The following is a 19,918-nucleotide window of genomic DNA, read 5'->3' as shown; positions in this document are numbered from 1 at the left end:
TTTAAGAGTACACTTTTCAGTGATTCTACTTACATGAAGCTCTAGATCAGTCAAAAATAACATAAGGAGACAGAAGTCCCAACAGCGGCAATTTTGAGATGTGATTGTGGTGAAGGTCCCCAGGGGGTATGCATTTGCCAAAATTCACTGAACTGCACATTTCATTGAGTGTAGATACCTCAAAAATGGTCACTCTTGGTCATTTCAAAAACTACAGACCAATGAGGAGTAATTCAGAAAGGCACAAAGTAAACAAAACCAAGTCACTCGCAGCTAACCCCTGGCCGTCACCGCAGTAGCTGCTGGAGCCTATTTCCCGGTGGGGTCCGCGGCTCACACCGCACCCTCGTGCGCACGGAGGCAGCAGCACTCGCCCGCCGGCCCCGCTCGCCTCCGAGCCAGCTCCGAAGGTCCCGAGCTGAGCGGGCGCTCACTGCCACATCCGGCGAGGCACGCGCCGCCCACCGTCCCGCTGCCCACGCACACGCGGGAAAGGACGTCTCCCCGACAGAAGCCGCGGAACAGCGCTTCCGGGCTCCGGGGCGGAGGCGGAAGTTCCGCCCGCCGGCTCCCGTGAGGCAGTGCGAAGCGCGACGTAGCCGGAAGCTGCTGGCGCCAGGTGGGCGACCCGCGCTCCTGCTGCAGCTCGGCGGCCCCCGGCGGTACCCTGGCCTAGTCGCGACCCGACCCCGACCCCAGCTCTGCCCAGCGGCTCTGTCCGCCTCCTCCCAGGTAAGCTCACGGCTCGGCGCCCCGACGCTGCCTGACGCCCAGGCTCCTCGGCTATGCCCCTCGCCCCCCAGGACCTGGCCGCGTCCGCCGCCCTTCGCCAGTGCCCCCGCGAGCACCGGGCTCTTTCGCCTCTCATTCTTTTTTTGTTGTTGTTGTTGGTACCGGGGATTGAACTCAGGACCTTGCACTTGCGAGGCAGGCACCGGAACCACTGAGTTAAATCTCCGGCCCTCGCCTCTCATTCTTGCCGTCGCGCTCGGGATCTGGAATCCGCCCACTAGTTCGTCTTCCCCATCACCTCTTCCCGAGCTCTTGCGGACACAGACGCGGCCTGGCACAGCTCACTAGATCCCCGGGGAATCCCACCGGCTTCTACCCCTCAGAAGAAAAGGACCTGTCCACAGTCTCACCAGGCTTAGCTTGCTTTCTCGTTTTCCTTTTCGCCCTTAGACTTGGCTGTTTTGGGGGAGGGAGGGAAAGACATAAAGACGAAGCTCTTAACACTTTTTTCAGTTTACTCGTGTTTAGAACTATGCACCTTGTCTGCCCTGTTAAACAACTCCAAGCTACCAATTCTAATAATTCTGCTTAGTTATCTTAGGTCTCATATTCCTGCCATGCTCTGTTAATGATGGCTTCAGAGTGGGACCCTAACTGTGTTCCAGAGGATAAGATAGCTGTTAGGTTTGCTTTGGCATCCGTTTCTGGGACCATCATCCCTTTCAAAGTCAAGAAAATAATCTATTCTTTAGGATGAGGAAAGGTTATTCCTAGACATGGGTTCTTTTTTTTTTGGTACCAGAAATCGAACTCGGATCTTTACGCTTGCGAGGCAGGTAGCAGAACCACTGAGCTAAATCCCTGGCCCTAGACATGGGTTCTTTGAGTGCCTCGGACAGTTCTGAGGAAGACAATTAGTATTTCACCCTGTTACCTATTATGTAGTCCTAGGACTAAGCAGTGTCCTGAAATGTCCCTTTTGATCTCAGAGGTTGAGAGGGTCCCAATTTAAAAACCAAATGTTTTGCAGTCTGAGAGGTGGTTTAGTGAACTTAGTAAAAGTGAATTAATGTGCTTGAACACGTAATATTTATGCTCTTGAGATTAGGAGGCGTTTGTTTTCACGTTATGAAACTGAACATTTCATGTAACTAAAGGCACTTAGACACCCAAGATTAGTCACACAGGAGAGTTCGTGTAGACCTAAACCAAGTCATTTACTTTTTGCAGTTTTTCTCTCTCCAGTAATTCTGTGAATATTTCACAGACTTAGAAATTCAGAGCAGTTTCACCTGGTCTTGACTTTTTTTTTTTTTTTTTTTTTTGGTACCGGAGATCGAACTTGGGTCCTTGTGCTTGCGCAGCAGGTGGCGAAACCACTGAGCTAAATCTCCGGCCCCAGTCTTGACTTATTTTGCCTCTGTTATGTTGACCAAGTTGTGAACACCTGAGGCCGAGCAGTGTCGAGGAGCCATCGTGCTGAGTGAAGGACCTGCCCTGGTCTGTCTGCTGTCCTCCTCCACCAGAGGGCTTTGCCAAACAGACCCACCAGGGCATCTGAGTGTGTGTGTTTATCCCAATTCAACTTCAGGGCTGGGTATAAGTAGACACTCAGTGTGATTACAGTATTTGGCCTGAGCGAGTCAGCCTAGGTCTAACTCCCACAGGCAGGAATCAGCATTCAGGCATTCACCTCATGGTCTGTGGTTTCAGGGCACTGTCTTGGCCCAAAGAATTATAGAGCAGAAGGGAGCCTAGGATGGACTTTTTTTTTTTTTTTTTGGTACCAGGGATCAAACTCGGGACCTTGCACTTTCGAGGCAGGCGCCGGCACCATTGAGCTAAATCCCCGGCCCCTAGGATGGACTTTTGATTTTATTTCACTCAAGTACAGAAAACAAATATTTCCTAATTTCAAATAGTTTAAAAATGGTCCCTAGTGACTGCAAAGAGGCAGGAACTTACAGAAGGGTTGGTGTGGAGAGAATCAGCATCATCCCCAGTGAATAACTTAGATTTAAAATGGCTGGGCGTGGTGACACATAGCTGTAATCCTGGCACTCTGGGAAGTGGAGACAGGAAGATCACAAGTTCAAGCCAAGCCTATGCAACTTAGTGAGTGGGAACCTGCCTCAAAATTAAAAATAAAATAAGGATCAAGGATGTAGCTCAGCACAAAGACCTTGGGTTCAGTCCCCAGTACTACAATAATGATAATAATAGTAGTAATAATACAGGACACAGGGTTTTCTGAATTTTTTAAGTTACACTTCACAGTAAACCCCACCTGACTGTGAACGGAAAAACCAGTCTAAGCAATTGTCTTCAGCACAGCAGCAAAGTAGCAAGGAGACAACACCGCAAGTATCAACAGTGCAGCTGTGTGTAGCTTCCATCACTTACAGAGTGCTGTGTGTTTTCCATGCGTGTGCTGCCCTGTGAATTGGAGGGAGCAGCCCACAGGTCCATTTGGGAGGAGGATGAGTTCTGGAGAGGTGACACCCTCAGCCAGGGGTTGGCAGGGCAGCTGTGACCTGAGGTCCCGGCCCTGCCTGCACCCCAGGCCCATGGGTGCTGGCTCTTGCAGAACTCGTGAAGTTAATTTATGTCTGACACTTTTGTTAGTACCAACCTCTTCCTCTAGCTTTGATTTCCCTGGTTGTGAATTAAATGGGTCACCAGTTGAGGTTGAGCTTTGCTACAGCTACTATTTCTATAAAGAAATGAATAGCTCTTGGGCCGGGGGTTTAGTTCAGTGGCACCACGGTTGCCTTGCAAGTGCAACATCCTGAATTTGATCCCCAGTACTGGGAAAAACAAAGAAATGAATGGCCCTTCTCTTCAGCTTGAGCCTCTTTGCTGCTGCTCCCACCAGTGTCCCTGGAACCTGGTGGTCTGTGGGCCACTGTTCTTGTCTGCTGTGACCTCGTTATCTGTTGTTTCCATGCCTCAGGGTGTCCCAATGAGAACCCACCTGCAGACCCTCCAGCAGGCTGGCCTCTTAACACCACCAGTCAGGGACACCTCTTTGCCCCACCTCACAGGCTGGGGTCCGTGGGGGCTGGGCTCCCTGTCATATTTCCCTTTCAGATAGAATCGCATTTATTAGCCAATTTGTGCATGTTTTGTAAAGACTACCCCTTGCCGGGAGGTTCACCATTAAAGGAGAAGACTTTTTATAAACCGTGGAACTCAGTACTTAAGGAGAATGCATGCCACCAGTTATTTCTTGGCATCCCTAAGCCCTGCCCTGGCATGGCCTGGGAGCGTCGCAGAGGGTGGAGAGGAGGAACCTTCAATAAGTGGGCTGTGGTGCTGCTTACAGGACGCAGCATTACACGGTGCCTTCCAAGGGGCTCCTCCGAAGTTCTTGGAGTTACCGCTCTGTAGTGTTTTGAACTGTCCGTTTACTTACTTGTAAAACAATCTATTTGTAAGTTGAAGGGTTTGTTTTCCTCTTTTGCAGCATTATGGCCAGCCCAAGGACCAGGAAAGTTCTTAAAGAAGTCAGAGTGCAAGATGAGAACAACGTGAGTGTACACTTGGGGGTGTTTTGCATAGGCCTATGCACCTCCCGGGGTTGCATGTGTCTGTGGTTGTGCACCCCTCCTCGGGGCGGCTGGTCGATGGAAATGACCAGTCCTGGGCAGCAGCCTGCTGTTCTGGCGCTCACTGATCCAGCCGTAGGGAGCAGAGTTCCTGCTAAGGTGCTCAGGTTGCACTGATGATGATCTGCTTCATCTTTCTTGAGAACGTTTTATAATCGGGGACTGTTCCTCTCCATACCAGTTTCCGGGCTGCACCCAGACCCCACCTCCCTTTGGCCACCCAAGAAGCCCCATTGTGCTTGCTGACACTGGCTCTCTCACTCAGGATTTGCATGTGCTGTTTGCCCTTCCCCTGTTCTCTTTTGAGGACACCTCTTGGGTCTTTGGGGTCTGGCTCTGCCCTGAAGCACCTGGTGAGTTGCATGTGATTCCTTTTGCAGGTTTGTTTTGAGTGTGGTGCATTCAACCCTCAGTGGGTCAGCGTGACTTATGGCATCTGGATCTGCCTGGAGTGCTCTGGGAAACACCGCGGGCTTGGGGTGCATCTCAGGTCAGTGTCCTGCTGCTCAGATCTCGTGCATCTAACCCAGCATCTATGTCACAGTGGGCACCTGCCACCCAGAGTGCTGTCTGACCACCCTGCTGGGTAGCTCCCTCTCCAGTGCCACAGTGGCCAGGCTTGTCAGCTGCTGGCTACCCAGCCTCCTTGTAGCCTCTTTTGGCTTCTATCTTGCTACAAGAAACACCAGTGTGTAGTTCACATCCCACCCTTGGGTAGGGAGGCTGCTGGATCTGCCTGGTACTTGGTAACCAGATTTATTCTCTGGTTTCTAGCTTTGTGCGCTCTGTTACAATGGACAAGTGGAAGGACATTGAGCTCGAGAAGATGAAGGCTGGTGGGAATGCTAAGTTCCAAGAGTTCCTGGAGTCACAGGAGGATTATGATCCGTCCTGGTCCCTGCAGGACAAGTACAACAGCAAAGCCGCAGCACTCTTTAGGGATAAGGTAAAGACAGGCGTGGAGTGCTCTCTCTGGTGTTCCAGGCTGTGTCACCTATTCTTGGGGCTAGAACGTAGCTTCAGTGGCTCTGAGAGTTAAGTTTCTTCTGTCAGTTGAGAATTAACCTGTTGAGGTTGTGCATAGTTCAGGTATAAACAAAGACGTGACCCTTGCCTCATCCAGAGCAAGCTCTTCCTGCCTGAAGAGGAACCAAGTGCCCCATAATTAACTAGAGAAAAGGAACTGTGATTATAATGCCTCTCATATATCTTGGCTGCAGGCCTCTGAGAAGTTGGGAAGCCTATTGTTTTGGGGCCAAATAAATGCGTCCCTGTGCATTTGACGTTTGAGCTCGCCTACACAGTCACTCCTCACAGTCACCATAAGGCTTGGCCTCAGCGCTCACAGTTGGCACATAAACCTGCGCTGCAGCTGCTGTGGCCCAGGGCCCGTGCCTGTGCTGGCGCTGGGACGTGAGCTTGGGTGCCCGAGGAGACAGTGTGTGCACTCGGACTGTCTCCTGTCCCCTTGTCAGGTGGCCACTCTGGCTGAAGGCAGAGAATGGTCTCTGGAGTCATCGCCTGCCCAGAACTGGACCCCACCTCAGCCCAAGATACTGGCATCTGCTGTCCACCGGTAGTTACCCCTGCTGGTCAGGCCTCAGCACTATTCTTGGCTTACCCTGAGCTTAGCTGTAGCTCAGGACCCCCACAGAAGCCTTGTTTCCCCCTGTTGTGGGAACGACTCCAACTGGGAGCTGTTCCCAAAGTCACCTTCTAAAAGTTGCTAAGACAATGCAGGTGTTTAGAGAACATTCGCCTAGTGAGGTATTTTCCCCCTGCCCAGGCTGCCTTGGCACATCTCCTTCCAGGTGTGTCGTGCAGCCTTGGGAATGGTAGCAAGCTGGGGATGTGGAGAGTTGCCCATCATCCTGCAGCTCCCCACGGTGGATGCATCGCAGGTCCCACTGCAGGAAGTGTCTGATGTGGGGGCTCACCGTGCACCCTGAGTGCCCGCAGCCTCCGCGGTGTGACCACGTCTCCCTGCAGGACCTGTCACAATACCCTGGCACTGCAGGCGGTTTCAGCTTGTTTCCTGACTCAGGACCCCCACCCCCACCCCCCGCTTATGGGAAGGGTCTTCGCCCTCAGACACATGATTCCAGTTGGTACTGCTGGGGCCTCCTCCTGGGTTGGGGCCCTCTGCCTCCTGCCCATCCCAGTGCTGGCCTCGCTGACCTTTGACTCTCCATTTCAGACCCTCTGGCCAGACACAGAATGTGACCGCCTCTGCTGACAAGGCTTTTGAGGACTGGCTGAATGATGACCTTGGCTCCTATCAAGGGTAAGTAAGGCCTATGAAGCAGGCAGCACTGCAGGGGTCTGGGGGCATCGGGCAGGCCACCTCTGAAGGTTTAGTCGCCTGGGATAGGACTGCTTCCTCTGGGTGGCTGGGCCCACTTTCTGCAGAGTGCGTATGAGCAGAGCCCAATGTGGCGAGCCCCGGCCAGCCTGGATTTGAATTGGGAGTCTTGGGTGTAGAGAAAACTTAATACTTAGAGAGAGAAAAAAACCATTTTCTTTGTCATCTGCCTGGCCAGTGAATGAATTTTTCTTCCTAAAGCCGTCAGAGTAAGTCATTTCGATGCTTCTTCCAGAAACCCTGGTTGTAAAGTTGCGGGTCTTTCTGGGGACCCTCAGGCAATGTGGCAGGAGGGACCTTTTCATGTGCGTGCCTCTGACTCATGTGCAAGTTGCTACGAGAGCAGTGCATCTGGGAGGCGGGAGGCGGGGTCTGGGCTGTTCAGGAGCAGCAAGATTCAGGCCTGGCTTCCGCCTATCTGTCCTTCCCTCTCAGGGCCCAGGAGAATCGCTACGTGGGGTTTGGGAACACGGCCCCATCTCAGAAGAGGGAAGATGACTTCCTCAACAATGCCATGTCATCCCTGTACTCGGTAGGACTCCAGCCCTGCAGGGTGCCCCTGCGGCAGACACAGCTGAAGGGGCTCCCTAGTCCTGGGCGCATGGACAGCCCGCTGTGGCCTGCTCCGATGGGTCTGGTTGGAGGCCCTTCTCCCTTATCCTCTGTGGAATTTCCTTTTCAAAATATGGTTACGGACTGGGGATTTAGCTCAGTGGTTCCGGCACCTGCCTCGCAAGCACAAGGTCCCGAGTTCGAACCCTGGTACCAAAAAAGCAAACAAACAAAAATATGGTTTAAATTATTCAAGTCCCAAATATATTACAAAATACATATTTTGAATTTAACAAGGTGCATTCCTTCAAAGAGCTGAAGGTTTCCTATGGAACCTAGCAGCACTACAGGACACGGGCTCAGCCTCCCCGGGGACCTGTGTCATGTGGGCTGACCCAGGAGGTGAGGCTCTGGTGCAGAGGCAGGCCTAGAAGCTGGACAGGCGCTGCTGTCCTCTCGGTGGCAGTGTGCAGCTTTGTGGTGTCTGGCTGATTTCACGCCCACTCCTTGTCTGGGGTCGCCTGGAAATTCACGGTCAGGTGTCCAGGGTGCATGCGACGTCCCAAGCCAGCTCTTCATTCTAGGAATACATTTTGTCAGCCATTCTTATTTTTTCTCTTTTATTTAATTTTTTAAAGAAAATTTATGTCAAAATTTCCTTTTATTGCAGCTCAAATTTCTTAAAAAATTTTTTTTTATTAGTACACGTTTGTAGTACAAAATGATTACATTTTGGGGTTTTTTTGTTTTTGTTTTTTTTTTGGTACCAGGGATCGAACTCGGGACCTTGTGCTTTTGTGGCAGGTGGCAGAACCAGTGAGCCAAATCCCCGGCCCCAAAATGATTACATTTATGAGGGGGAGTTGGTACATGGATGTGACACATTTGAGTTCTTTTTCATCCCCTACCCCTCCCATCTGTCCCGATCCTTCCAGCTCCTGGTACCTTTCCCATTTGTTAAAGATCTTCCCTTTGTCTGTCTTTTATTTTATTCTGTATTTATATTTTGGGTTTCTCATATAAGAGAAACCATTTTTTTGAATTGCTTTTTTTTCTGCCTTTCATTGTGGCATATTCCTATAATCAGCTACTTGCGAGGCTGAGGCAAGAGGGTTGCAAGTTTGAGGCTATGTTGAGCAATTTAGCAAAACCTTGTCTTTAAAAAAGGGTTAAAAAACATTTTTAATCACATACTGGGTGTGGTGGTGCACACCTGTAATCCCAGCCCTTGGGAGGCTGAGGCAGCTACATAGTTCAAGACCAGCCTGAACTACATAGTGAGGTGCTGTCCCAAAAAAACAACATCCAAAAGGATTTGGGGCCACTGGGAACTTAGCTTAGGGGAAGAACCCCCTAGGTTCAATCCCCAGTTCCACCAAATCAGTGAACGAATGGATGAATGATTGTCCCTTGGCAGTTGTCGGAGAAAACAGCCTTGTGCTCACACGTGGGTCTGTGACCCTGTGACCCCACTGTCTGCATCTGCTGCTCTGGGAGGTGCGGGGAGGCAGTGGAGGGAATGGGCTGGAGCTCAGCAGACAGCCTGGGCACCCGGAGCCCTCCCTGCAACGTGCCTAGTTCCTCTTGTAGCCAGTCCACGCACATGCTGAGCCCCACTCACTATTGCAGGAGCTGCAGGGGTGTGTGAGGTGCTCTCTGTGGAGCCCTCTGGCTGCTGAAGTGGGCAGAGCACAGTGTGGGCGCAGCCAGACATGGTTCCTCCTCTGTTGCCTTCTCAGGGCTGGAGCAGTTTTACCACCGGAGCAAGCAAGTTTGCCTCTGCAGCCAGGGAAGGTGTAAGTAACTTCATGATGCGTGCTGGCTGCTGCTGGCTTGGGGCTGTGGGAAACAGAGGTACCAAGGAATCCCGAGGCTCTCGCTTCCCCAGCAGAGAGGCCTGAGGCCTTGGCCAACACAGACGACCCAGGAGTTCTTGCTGTGGTCCCAGGTGTTTCTGTCAGGGCTGATCTCCCTGCAGAAGTTGATCTGCCCCTCCGTTGGGGCAGATGTGATCCTGATTGATCCCCAAACCTCTGCCCTCACCACTGAGTAAGTTGTGGGTGCTTCAGGGTCTTTGGTAGTATTGGGGTGGGCTGGGTTTTCCTTCTGCCTTTGCTTGAAATGAAGGAAGGACTTGGGGATTCAGTTGGGACAGGTGATGGTGTACGGGAAGAGTGTCTGCCCCCAGAAGTGGTCTGGCAAACGGTGGAGGGGAAGAAACAGACTGTACCCGACATAGCACCAGACAAGGAGCGGGCCCTGGAGGAGAGGGCCTGGGTGGGCCATGTGGCCATGGTGCTGAGAGGAGCAGGGACAGTGGTGGCTTGGCCTAGTGAGCCAAAGCCAGCTGGAAGCTCCGGATTGGCTCTTGCTCTTTTTCTTTTTTTTTTGGCACCGGGGATTGAACTCGGGTCCTTGCGCTTGCGCAGCAGGCGGCGAAACCACTGAGCTAAATCCCCTGCCCTTCTTTTTTTTTTTTTTTGGTACCAGGGATTGAACTCGGGCCCTTGCACTTGCAAGGCAGGCGGCAGAACCACTGAGCTAGATCCCCAGCCCTGGATTGGCTCTTAATTCTTTGCCACATACTGCAGTGGTGACCTGCTGGAGCTGCTGTTTTCTTCTCTGTACAAGGGCTGAGGCACTGGGATGCCCCTGGGTACCTGTCACCAGGACTTTGTCCTCTCCTTGCGAGTGTTAGCTAGTGGTGTGCTGGGCAGCCATGTGCCTGTAGGTGCTAGGCACTGAACTGCCACCCACACTGGGGCAGAGTGGGGCTAGGATGGGGGGAAGGGCCATTGAAGACAGCACTGGGGCGGCCCAGGTGTGCCCAAGCCCCAGCAGTGCCTGAGCGGCTATTTATGCTAAACCAGGCCTTGCCGCAGCTGTCTGGGCACCTTGGAGTGTCATCAGGGTAGCACTGTCAGTGTGGGTGGCCATCAGGAGAGCGTCCTAGCTCTGCGGAAATGGAGCCTAGTGGTGAGCATTAAGACTATTGACTAAAATGCTCTTTGTTTTTCCTTTTAGGCTACAAAATTTGGATCCCAAGCAAGTCAGAAGGTAAAAAAGGGAAGCTTTGTCCCCACCCTGGTACCAGGGGTTGAACACGGGGCCTGCACACTGAGCTATATCCCCAGTGTGAAGTTTTTTTAGATTGAAGGCAGAATCTTAAGTTGCCCAGGCCGAGCTTTCCCTTGTGGCCCTGCTGCCTCTGCCTCCCCGAATGCTGGGTTACAGAAGAGAAGCTTTTGCCTGATGTTTTTTAACCCTTGTGAGTCTGTGCTGTCACATGCAGTGTTTGAAACCTCCCAGGCCATTTGTTGGGGACCTGTGGGTCCCAGTGCGGAGGGCATTGGCACCTCTGTTCACGTGACAGCCTGGCCACCGTTGCACCTGGCAAGAGGCTTCCCCCGGGTAGGGCCTCCCTGCTCCCTGCCAGCCAGTGCAGGCTGAGGCCACCGTGCGACTGGCCAGGCTTGAGCCAGAGCTGGACCGTCTGGTCCACAGCCACCTGGCCTCAGGCTGCGGTCGCAGGGGGTGGACCGCGCCTTCCCCCAGGTGGCTCATTCTTTTGGATGCAGTCTTCATGCTTTTTCCCTCAAAACCTGGTGTTCCCCCAGCATTGCTGTGAGGTCACAGGACTCTGGTCAGGGTTGTGCTCTACCATGCCGTAGCAGGTCTTTAGGGTCTGCCCTCGTGCCCCAACAAGGAAGAGCAGCTCTCAGGCTGCCCCTTTGCCCTGCAATGCAGCACTCACTGCCCACTGGGCTCTCCTGCTCTGAGGGCTCTTCTCACTCTGCACACCCCTAGCCACCCTAGGGACCCTTCCCTGGTTTGTCTCAGAGGCCCTGTCAGGCCCAGGTCACACTCACCAGTCCTGGAACGGGGTAAGTTTGGAGCAGGCTGGCTGGAGGTCTGGTGACGCTCATCTGCGACACCATCAGCAAGAGTTCAGCCAAGGGGCGTCCAGGTGTTTCCTGGGTGTTGCTAAACCTGCTCCTCCCACCTTGCTCTCTCTCTCTTTGCTAACCCATCTCCATGCCGCCTGGGTCAAGTTTTGGGGTTACAAGCAGCAGCCAGAGCCGGTAAAGCCCCGAGTCTGCTGGTGCATGCTGCCCGCCTCTGCTGAGCACGTGCTTCACTCACTGTGCCTGCCCTGTGTGCCTGCCGTGTGAGCTGTGTCCACACCGTCTGCCTGCAGCTCCTCCCAAGACCAGAGCCAGGGGCTGCCAAATGTGGCGCATGGGCTGGGCCAGGTGGAACCCTAGGAAATGGGTGCTTGGCACGGTTCTGATTTTATGGTTTGGTTACCTCAGATCAACCCGGGAGAATTTCACCCTGCTAGGGACTGTCCTTCCTATATTGCAGAATTTGTCCCTTACAATCTTTCCCTCTGCTTTTCCTTTCCTTGAGAACACACTGCACCTCAGGTACCTGGAGGCCTTGTGGCTGTCTCCCCACCCCGTGGTGCACCAGAAGAGGCTGGGTCCTCTCTGCCCTCTGCCTAGGTCTTTGTGCCCCTGCCATCCAGGTGGGACTCAGTGCCTGTTTCATGGAGGGGAGAGAGGCACCTGCAGCCAGTAGGGGTTGCTGTTGACCCTCATGGGCCTGTCTGAGCCAACCCCCACTGGCTGCTGAGGCCAAGCTGGAGGGCCGGCTGTGGAGCAGCTGCCTTCAGGCCACAGGCTCTTCCTTCGTGAGGACCTCCCCGTTCCTGCTATCATCAGTTGCCCTCCTGTGGCCTACTTCCTGTGTGCACCATGTCCTGCTCCCTTTCCATGTATGGGAACGCTTATGCTGCCCTGTGGGGAACCTTGCTGCAGTGGGGCTCACACAGCATCCCTTCCAACAGGCTTCAGAGTTGGGCCACAGCCTGAATGAGAATGTCCTCAAGCCTGCGCAGGAGAAGGTATGGGCAGCACCAGTGGCTGAGAGGCACTGTGTCTCCAGGCCCCTGGTCTCTGGGGAGCAGACACATGCCAGGGGCTTTGTACTGCTCTGTGCCCTGCGTCCTCGAGGCCCAGCTCCACCCTGCTCCCCTGGCTGGGGCAGCTGCTGTGGTCCCTGACACGGTCCTGCCCACTGTCTCCCAGCTCGCCCTTCTCTCTGCGGCACACCCAGCGTTGTCCTCAGAGAAGGTGTGAACAAGGCAGAGGTGGTGTGGGGTGCCCCTCAAAGGAGGCAGCCGAGCCAGCCAGGGACCCTGCTCCAGGCAGGAGGCTGCTGAGGAAGCACAGGGCCTGAGGAGCAGTGCAATCGCTCAGTGCCAGTCATCACTGGGGTCACAGGTCATTATTATTGTTTGTGGTACTGGGGATTGAAGCCAGGGCCTTCACACTGAGCTACATCCCCAGCCCTTTTTGTTTTTACTTTTTTTTTTTGGTACCAGGGATCAAACTCGAGACCTTGTACTAGTTAGGCAGGCGGCAGAACCACTGAGCTAAATCCCCGGCCCTGTTTTTACATTTTGAGACAGGGTCTCACTAGGTTGCTAAGTTACCCAGGCTGGACTCAAACTCAGGAGCTTCCTGCCTTGGCCTCCCAGAGTGCTGGGGTTACAGGCGTGTGCTATGAGGCCTGGCTCACTGTAGGTCTTCTTGGGGACTTAATGTGACAGGTGCCTCCTCAGCAGTTGTTTTAGCGGATTTCACTTTTGAGGTCTGTTCTCCTCTGAAGCTTTAATCCCTAACTGTGCCCTTTCAGTCTGCACAGGTGAGGGAGGGAGGGATTTTTTTTTTTTTTTTTGTACTGGGGATCGAACTCGGGTCCTTGCGCTTGTGCAGCAGGCAGCGGAACCATTGAGCTAAATCCCTGGCCAAGGGAGGGGTTTTTGAGGCTGTGTCCAGCAGGGCCTCTCAGTAGGCATCCAAGGTAGGGCAGGCCCTGCCTGCCGTGCAGGTGCAGCCAGAGCAGTCTCCATGCCCCAGCCCTGTGCTGGGTACCAGCTGCGGAGGGTGCCCGGGGCGTGTGTCTCAGGCGGGCCTTGGCCAGCCGTGACGGTGGCCACTGTTCCAGTGGTCTGAGGGCTTGGGAATATGGAAACAGCTCGGCCGCAGGGACTTGTCAGCCACTAACCTGTCGCTCCTTCCTGTCTCGACTGCTCGCTGCCTTTGGGGCTCCTCGAGGTAAGTGCTGTGCTGGTCTCTGGGTGGAGCCTGTCGGCTGGGCGCGGTGTCCTGGGAAGGGCTGACAAGGCTGTGCCGGCCAGCTGAGTCCCCTGACGGGCCTGAGACCACGAATCCGCCTCGTGTTCTCCGGCAACGCTGTCCCCACTGTGGCAGCAGATAGCTGTTCAGGGTGAGCCCTGAGCAAAGAGTGGCAGCCATTTCTGGAAAACCAAGTAGCAGGCACCTCACTGCTGAGCCCTGCTGCAGTGTCGCTCTGTGTGTCTGTGTCACACTCCTAATTCCCGCAGGTCTCAGCAGGACTGTGCATTTGTGTTGCGTCAGAGCAGGGGCCCACTCGGGAGCTCCTGTGCCTTGGAGCAGGGCCTGCCTAGCATTCCTTCTCGTCTCCTTCCAGGTCCAGGGGGTCGGCAGCAAGGGGTGGCGGGATGTCACCACCTTCTTCTCCGGGAAGACAGACGAGCCCCCAAGCAGGTGTGTGTCCCACCCCGGGGCCGGGCCCGTCCTCTGGCCCTCTTCCAGCCCCTCCCTGGGCTGAGGCCATCGTGTACCTACTTGTGCGCCCAGCCCAGCATCCCACCTTTGCCTTGGCATGGGGGTCGTGCACACTGGGCTCTGCTTCCCCTCCCTGGGCCCCCACGGCCCCTGCTTATGGGCAGAAGGCCACACTCCCTTCCCTCGCATGCTGTTTGGTGACCACAGAGAGGGGCCCTAGTGGCAGGAGACCGCCTGAGCCCTCACTGGCAAGCCCTGTGGTGCCCTCAGCCCTCGGCAGAGCCTCACCGAGGCTGGGTTTCCCCTGCTGCGGAGTAAGAGGAGCTGTTCCCACGTGGTGGGGAGCCGCGGCCCCAGGAGGGTGGCTGGGAGGTGCCTGCCAGGGCCTGGCACCTGTCCAGGAGCAAGGCATGCTGGGGCAGTGGCCATGCTTTGGGGTGTGGGCTCCCAAGACTGGGCTGGGCTCGCGGCGCAGTGGTTCCCCATGCCCCTGAAGCCTGGGCATGCTGGGCATGCTGGACGTCCTGGGGACAGTGCCAGCGTGAGTGCATGGTTTGTGACATCTACTGAGTGTGTCCCTCTCTCTGTGAAAAGGCTCATCGAGGGCCAGAGCTACCAGAACAGTGGCAGGGACATCTTCCAGAACAACACCGTAGACCAGAGCTTCTGGGAGACCTTTGGGAGCACCGAACCCCCCAAGGCCAAGTCCCCGAGCAGTGACAGCTGGACCTGCGCAGACACCTCGACAGGGAGGAGGAGCTCAGACAGCTGGGACGTGTGGGGCTCAGGCTCCGCGTCCAACAACAAGAACAGCAACAGCGACGGCTGGGAGAGCTGGGAGGCCACCAAGAAGGCCGCGCCCCCCGCGGCTGTTGACGAGGGCTGGGACGACCAGAGCTGGTAGGCCCTGTGGGGGCTACTGAGTTTGCACTTTGCCCTCCTAGTTCCTCCTCCCATGTGACCCAAGCAAGAGAAGTGACTGCAGCGCCAGGACAACACCCAGGTGGGACTCGAGGTGGCCCCACCTGCCGGCATGGAGCTTGAGTGTGAGCGGCCCTCTCCCAGGCCTCGTGGGGGTGCGCCAGGCACCGGTCGGGGTCCCCAGCAGCCTTCTGGACTCATCAGATCTCAGGGCAGGACTCTGCTGAGGGCAGGAGTCTGCTGCTGCCTCGAGGTGGCCTGGCACAGGGCTGGGCCCTCAGCCTTGGGCAGTGCTCTCAGCGATGCCGGACGTCTGTTTTTGTTGAAATGTGTTTTTAACTTTAAAGAATCGGGCTAGTTGTTTTTTCTTTTTGAAGAAAAGGCCTGGAGTCTTAGAGATGGACATGCTGAAAGCAATACCAGAGCTTGCACTGCCGTTGGACCCCTCCCCTGAGCCCATGTCTCCATGGCCTGTGCTGTGAAACTCTCCGCCATGACCTGGCCCTCCTGGTGGCCCTGTCCAGCCCCCATTTCTCTGATGAACCTGCATGGGTAGCCACACACAGCTTCGTGGCTCTGGCCTGTTGATGCAGAGCTGGTCTCAGCACATGAACTCTGCCCTGTCAGAGATGAAGACGGAGCAGCGGGGCTGAGGGCGGCCTCAGTGTGTCTGCCTCTCCCGGGCCACTCTGGAGACTCGGGGTGGCCTCCCTGGACCTGCCCCCCCAGCGTAGCAGTTTGTTGTGCATCGGGTCTGCGGTGGCCAGGCCTGCTCCCAGCCCGAGCCTCGGGACGCAGGCAGATCTGCACCTGTGGCCCCGTCTCCCTACACCCACCTGGTCTTCCCAAGCCTGGCACTCAGGTCTCACTGGCCACACAGAGCCCTCCTGGTCTTTGAACCTGTTGGCCCATGTGAAGCACACGCAGCATGGGCTCCCTGGACTGGACACTGGCGTGCTGCAGATGCAACCAGTGACCTGTGATGCCAGCACCCTTGGTCTGACTGCCCCTCCCTCAGGATCCGACGTCAGTGCTGCCACGGCATAGCGGAGGGTGTAGTGAGACACACACACACACACCCTCCCCCGCACCCAGCCCTGTGTGCCCTCAGTTTGACCAGCAGTGCATGCACCTCAAGCGCCTGTGTGGTTTGTGTACGCCAAGCTTGCTTCTCCCTCCGCTTCAGTGCTCAGGGCACTGCTGCAGCCCTGCGCTCATGCTGCACAGGGGCTCAGCTGCCTGCAAGTGGGACGTGCCTCAGACCTGGGAGCCTCCTGGGGGTCTCTGTCCCTTTAGGGGCATGTACTCCGTGGCGGCCAGGTCTCGGGAGGGCGACTCCTGGACCTCAGTCCAGCAAGGCCAGGTTAGGGTTGGGCTGAAAAGAGCCATTGGACATGAGCTCATGGAGGCACCGTGGCGGGCTCAGGTGACTGAGCACAGGAGGAGCCTGTGCTGGTGTGATCACAGCCCCTTTGCTAGCTGGATGCTGGAGAGGGTGTGGGCAGCTGCCCTTCATGGGTGGTGCACGGTGCCTGACACTTCTGCTTCCACCCCGGTGCCCTCAGGCCCCTGCAGCAGGCGGTGGGGAATGGCCCGGCTGCCTGGGAGCCCCACACGGTGAGGGACTGTGCTTGAGGCTTGCTCCATTGGATGGGCCCCTTCCAGGACTCCTCAGGAAAGGGCAGACACTGGGGCCAGGACAGGGTGCACCTGAGCACTGCTGAGTCCTTAGTCCTATACATGGGGTGCAGCCACACACCACCCCGTGAAGCACAGGGGAGCACACAGGCCATCTGGAGGATGAGAGGAACTTGTCCTGTATGGATGCGAGCAAGCAACGGGCCAGCAAAGGGCGTGGCAGGCACTCCTCGGCCACAGGGGTGAGGCAGCCTCAGTGCTCTAGCCAATTGGCACATGGCCCCGTGGAAGGACCCATTGTCCCCTCATCTCCTTGGGAGGCCCAGCATGTACTCAGAGCTGGATCTTGCAGGACTGTGTAGCCCAAAAGGGCTGAGCAGCACTGGCTCCTCTGACCATAGGAAGAAGAGGGTGTCCAGGGGAATGGGTGAGAGGGCTGCTCTCCAAAGATGCTTCAGACCCCACCTGGGGCAGTCCAGGAAAGGTGCTGAGGGCGTCTTGGCCATGTCCTGCCATCAGAGGGTGACCTTAGCCAGGAGAGACCCTGTGGCGATCTGGGCAGGTGTCCCCCAGCCTCTGGGTCGTGTTGGGTTGATACAGATGCAGGGTCCTAGGCCTTGGGTGGGGTGTGGTCCCTGAATCCCTCTGGCCAAGAGGGTGGGAGCCGGCTGACCACCCACTGGACCCCCAAGGTGTCCAGCTCCAAACTGGCCTTTGCAGTTGGCCCAGCTTCCTTCCCCAAGGCACTGGCCTGCCCTGTGACCTCTTCAAGGCCAGCCCTGCACTGCAGGACCTTGTCTAAGACTGGGATTCCTGGCATCTGCCCTGTAGACCTCATCACACTGTCTGGCCTGTGTGATTGCTACTGAGCTGTAACCCCTTCCGGCGATCATCAACTGTGCCACAGGTGTGGCCCAGTGGGAGAATGGAGTGAGCTCCTGGGCATGTTGGGTGGGATTCAGGTGGCTGCCGGGGGTGGGGCAGCCCTACTCTGTCCTGACCCTGCTAACGTGGACGTGTGGCTGGGCCCTCAGCGTGTGGGTGGGGCTACATGGGCAGCCCCTCCTGGAGCTCACAGTCACCTCCCATCGCTGAGCTAGGGAAGCCTGGACAGCTCAACTGCCTTGCCTGAATCCCAGCACTCCTGAGTGGTTTTGATTGTGTGTGTGTGTGGTACTGAGGGTTGAACCCAAGACCTGCTGTGCTGAGCTGCTTTCCCAGCCCCTATTGAGTACACTTTTTTTTCTTTTGTATCGGGGATCAAACTCGGAACTTTCCGCTTGTAGGCAGGCAGTGGAGCCACTGAGCTAGATCCCTGGCCCTCCCAGTCTCTTTTGAGATGGTCTTGCTAAGTCACTAGGTGGCCGAGGCTAGACTTGAACTTGCAGTCCTCCTACCTCAGCCTCTCACCACACCTGGGTCTGCTAAGTGGTTTGAGGGTTACTGCAGGGACTAACTGAGGTGACTCCACAGCAGGGCCAGGGTGAAAGACACAGGGTGGCCGTGCAGGGCCATGGTGTCCAGGACACTGACACCAGCTCCAGCGCGGATGTGCGTGTACACACGTGCCCAGGTGCCTGTGAGCCGTGGCTGTACACACGTCCCCAGTGACTGTCCAGGCTGAGGCCTGGCCTCTTAGGTCTTTGCGCACAAGGCTAGGCTGGGGGCAGGAGCTCCTGTCTGGCACCAGGAGCAGGGCTAAGGCCAGGCTGTGCTCTCTGAGTCGTCCTTGGCCTGGGCTCCAGGGGCTGAGTGCACCTTTCAGGTGTCTCCAGCAAGGGCAGTCAGCCGCAGTGCCCTGGTCCCTAGGGGACCTGGCTCATAGAAGGGGATGTCCGGGACCACAGCAGCTCCTGTCCACACATGGCCCAGGGCCTGAGTGCCCAGTAGGGAGGTTGGGGAGGGGTGCTTGTACCACCCCAGCCCTGCTGGGCTCTCAGTGAGACTGGGGTCAGGCAGTGCCAGCACTGGGTGGAGGGGGGCTGGCGTGGAGATGAGTCAGGTACAGTGGTGTGCAGCCAGGGCGGGCCTAGGTGGGGCCTGCGGAGGGGTGGAGACTCCGTTGGCTGGGTTAGGACAGCAGCCCCCCAGCTCTCCCAGTGGGGAGTGTGGAGGGGCCAGAGCCTGGAGAACAGCAGATTTGGGGTCCTGGGGCCATATGGCAGGGGAGTAGAGGCTGCGAGGCCAGACGGGGTGCTGCTCCAGTCTGCTCGTGCTAGTAGACTCAGACCCCTGGTGCCAAGCACTCTGCGTCTTGGTGCCCAGGACCAAGTACGGGGCCTTTGTCCCCCCAGGAGCCCTGTGTGCTCCCCTCTGGGAGTGAGGAGTAAGGCTCTGCCCTACGGAGAGTGACGGGGCCCTTCCTGCTGGGGCCACTGTTTCCCACCGAGTCCCGGGCACAGCAGAGGGGAGGGGCCAGGCCTGGGCGGGGTGCTGACGTGGAAGGAGGGGCCTCGTAAGCCCCAGGGTCCTGGGCCCCACCAGGCCCGAGTGGACCAGAGGGCCCTGAGCAGTGAGCGGTGCTGCCTTGGACCAGGAGTTGGCTGTCCACAGTCTTGGCCAGGTAGAAGAGGGGCCCAGGGGAACCCCTTGGGTCTGCACAACTGTGACCTTTTCAAGAGACTGAGGAGCTGAGTCTTATGCGGGTAGCAGGAGCTACAGGGCTGGGGTGCAGTGGAAGGCTGTGGGGGCCCAGCACCCGCATCATGAAATGCCAGGGTGGATGGCTAGCAGAGAGGGCCTCGTGTTCACAGCTACAGCCTGGGCAGCCCACAGTGGGGAGGTGTCTGGCTTCAGAGTATGAATCAGGAGGGTGCGGGGGGGCCTCACCTGGTATCTGGTCGGATCAGGTAGATGAGCCATAGTGTCCTCCCCTGCCTGGGTCTCCTGGCCTTGGCAGCTCATCGCTGGGCCAGCACCAGGGGCCTTGACTTGGATTTCTGGCAGCCTTCCTACTGGTGGGCTCCCCCTTGGGCAAGGGCTGGTGCCCTGGTGGGGCTCCCTTGGGCATACATTTAGGGAGGTTCCTCCGAGTCATTCAGGATGCTGGACAGGGACCCAGGGTACTGTTCGCCCCAGACTTGAGCTCCACTGGGGCCACGGCTGCACTTTAGCGTCTGCTCAGCACCGGAGGGCGTGGGGCCTGGTGTGCACATACAGCAGGGGTGGAGAGGAGCTGGTGTGTTCCAGCCCCCGTCTGTGCCTGGCCTGGGTCTCAAGACCTCGGCTCACCGCATGACCTGGCTGTGTGCACCTGCCGGAGAGGGGCAGTGGGGCCCCAACGTCCTGCTGCCAGGCCTGCAGGCCCTCAGGCGGGGCCTCGGGCTTCGAGGGCGGGCGTTTGGGTGACAGCTGCGATGGCCTCTCCTCCCACAGGCTGCATGCCATGAACCCCCAAGGCCACCCCGCCCTCCACTTCTGCCTCTGGCTGTGGCTGGGTGCCATCTCCACACGTGGGCAGGGACAAGGTAAGAGAAGGTCCTGGGGTG

At 56.6% G+C, this 19,918-nt stretch overlaps 2 protein-coding genes across 15 annotated transcripts in view; both read left to right on the top strand.

Moving 5' to 3' along the window:
* The first annotated feature begins 574 nt into the window (after positions 1–574).
* Arfgap1 (ARF GTPase activating protein 1) lies at positions 575–15,929 on the top strand. 5 transcript variants are annotated; one of them, XM_004841044.4, is made up of 13 exons: positions 575–732; positions 4,199–4,262; positions 4,721–4,830; positions 5,115–5,286; positions 5,816–5,916; positions 6,538–6,624; positions 7,138–7,234; positions 8,994–9,050; positions 10,279–10,311; positions 11,307–11,336; positions 12,104–12,160; positions 13,780–13,850; positions 14,466–15,929. In XM_004841044.4, the coding sequence occupies exons 2-13, from the start codon at positions 4,203–4,205 to the stop codon at positions 14,773–14,775; spliced, it is 1,185 nt and encodes a 394-aa protein (XP_004841101.1). In that variant the 5' UTR covers positions 575–732; positions 4,199–4,202; the 3' UTR covers positions 14,776–15,929. The 5 variants fall into 5 exon arrangements, with proteins under 5 accessions (XP_004841101.1, XP_004841100.1, XP_004841103.1 ...); XM_004841043.4 differs by having other exon boundaries at positions 13,774–13,850; XM_004841046.4 differs by lacking the exon at positions 11,307–11,336.
* Positions 15,930–16,126: 197 nt separating this feature from the next.
* Col20a1 (collagen type XX alpha 1 chain) overlaps positions 16,127–19,918 on the top strand; it is a 31,008-nt gene continuing 27,216 nt past the window's right edge. For 9 of the 10 annotated variants that reach the window (XR_002393559.2, XM_087197715.1, XM_087197717.1 and 6 more), the window contains exon 1: positions 16,127–19,897. Coding sequence is in view for 9 of the 10 variants with exons in the window: in XM_087197715.1 (XP_087053841.1) it covers positions 19,816–19,897 (82 nt within the window). In the remaining variant the exon portion in view is untranslated. The remainder of the gene's footprint in view (positions 19,898–19,918) is intronic. The other variant, XM_087197713.1, reaches the window with a different exon arrangement.

Source organism: Heterocephalus glaber, unplaced genomic scaffold (assembly GCF_053883595.1).
Source record: "Heterocephalus glaber isolate CG9 unplaced genomic scaffold, H.glaber_assembly_v1.0 deba00001673, whole genome shotgun sequence".
Taxonomy (NCBI): Eukaryota; Metazoa; Chordata; class Mammalia; order Rodentia; family Bathyergidae; genus Heterocephalus; species Heterocephalus glaber.
The sequence above is the reverse complement of the archived record's forward strand: the minus strand, read 5'-3'. Positions and strand labels throughout refer to the sequence as shown.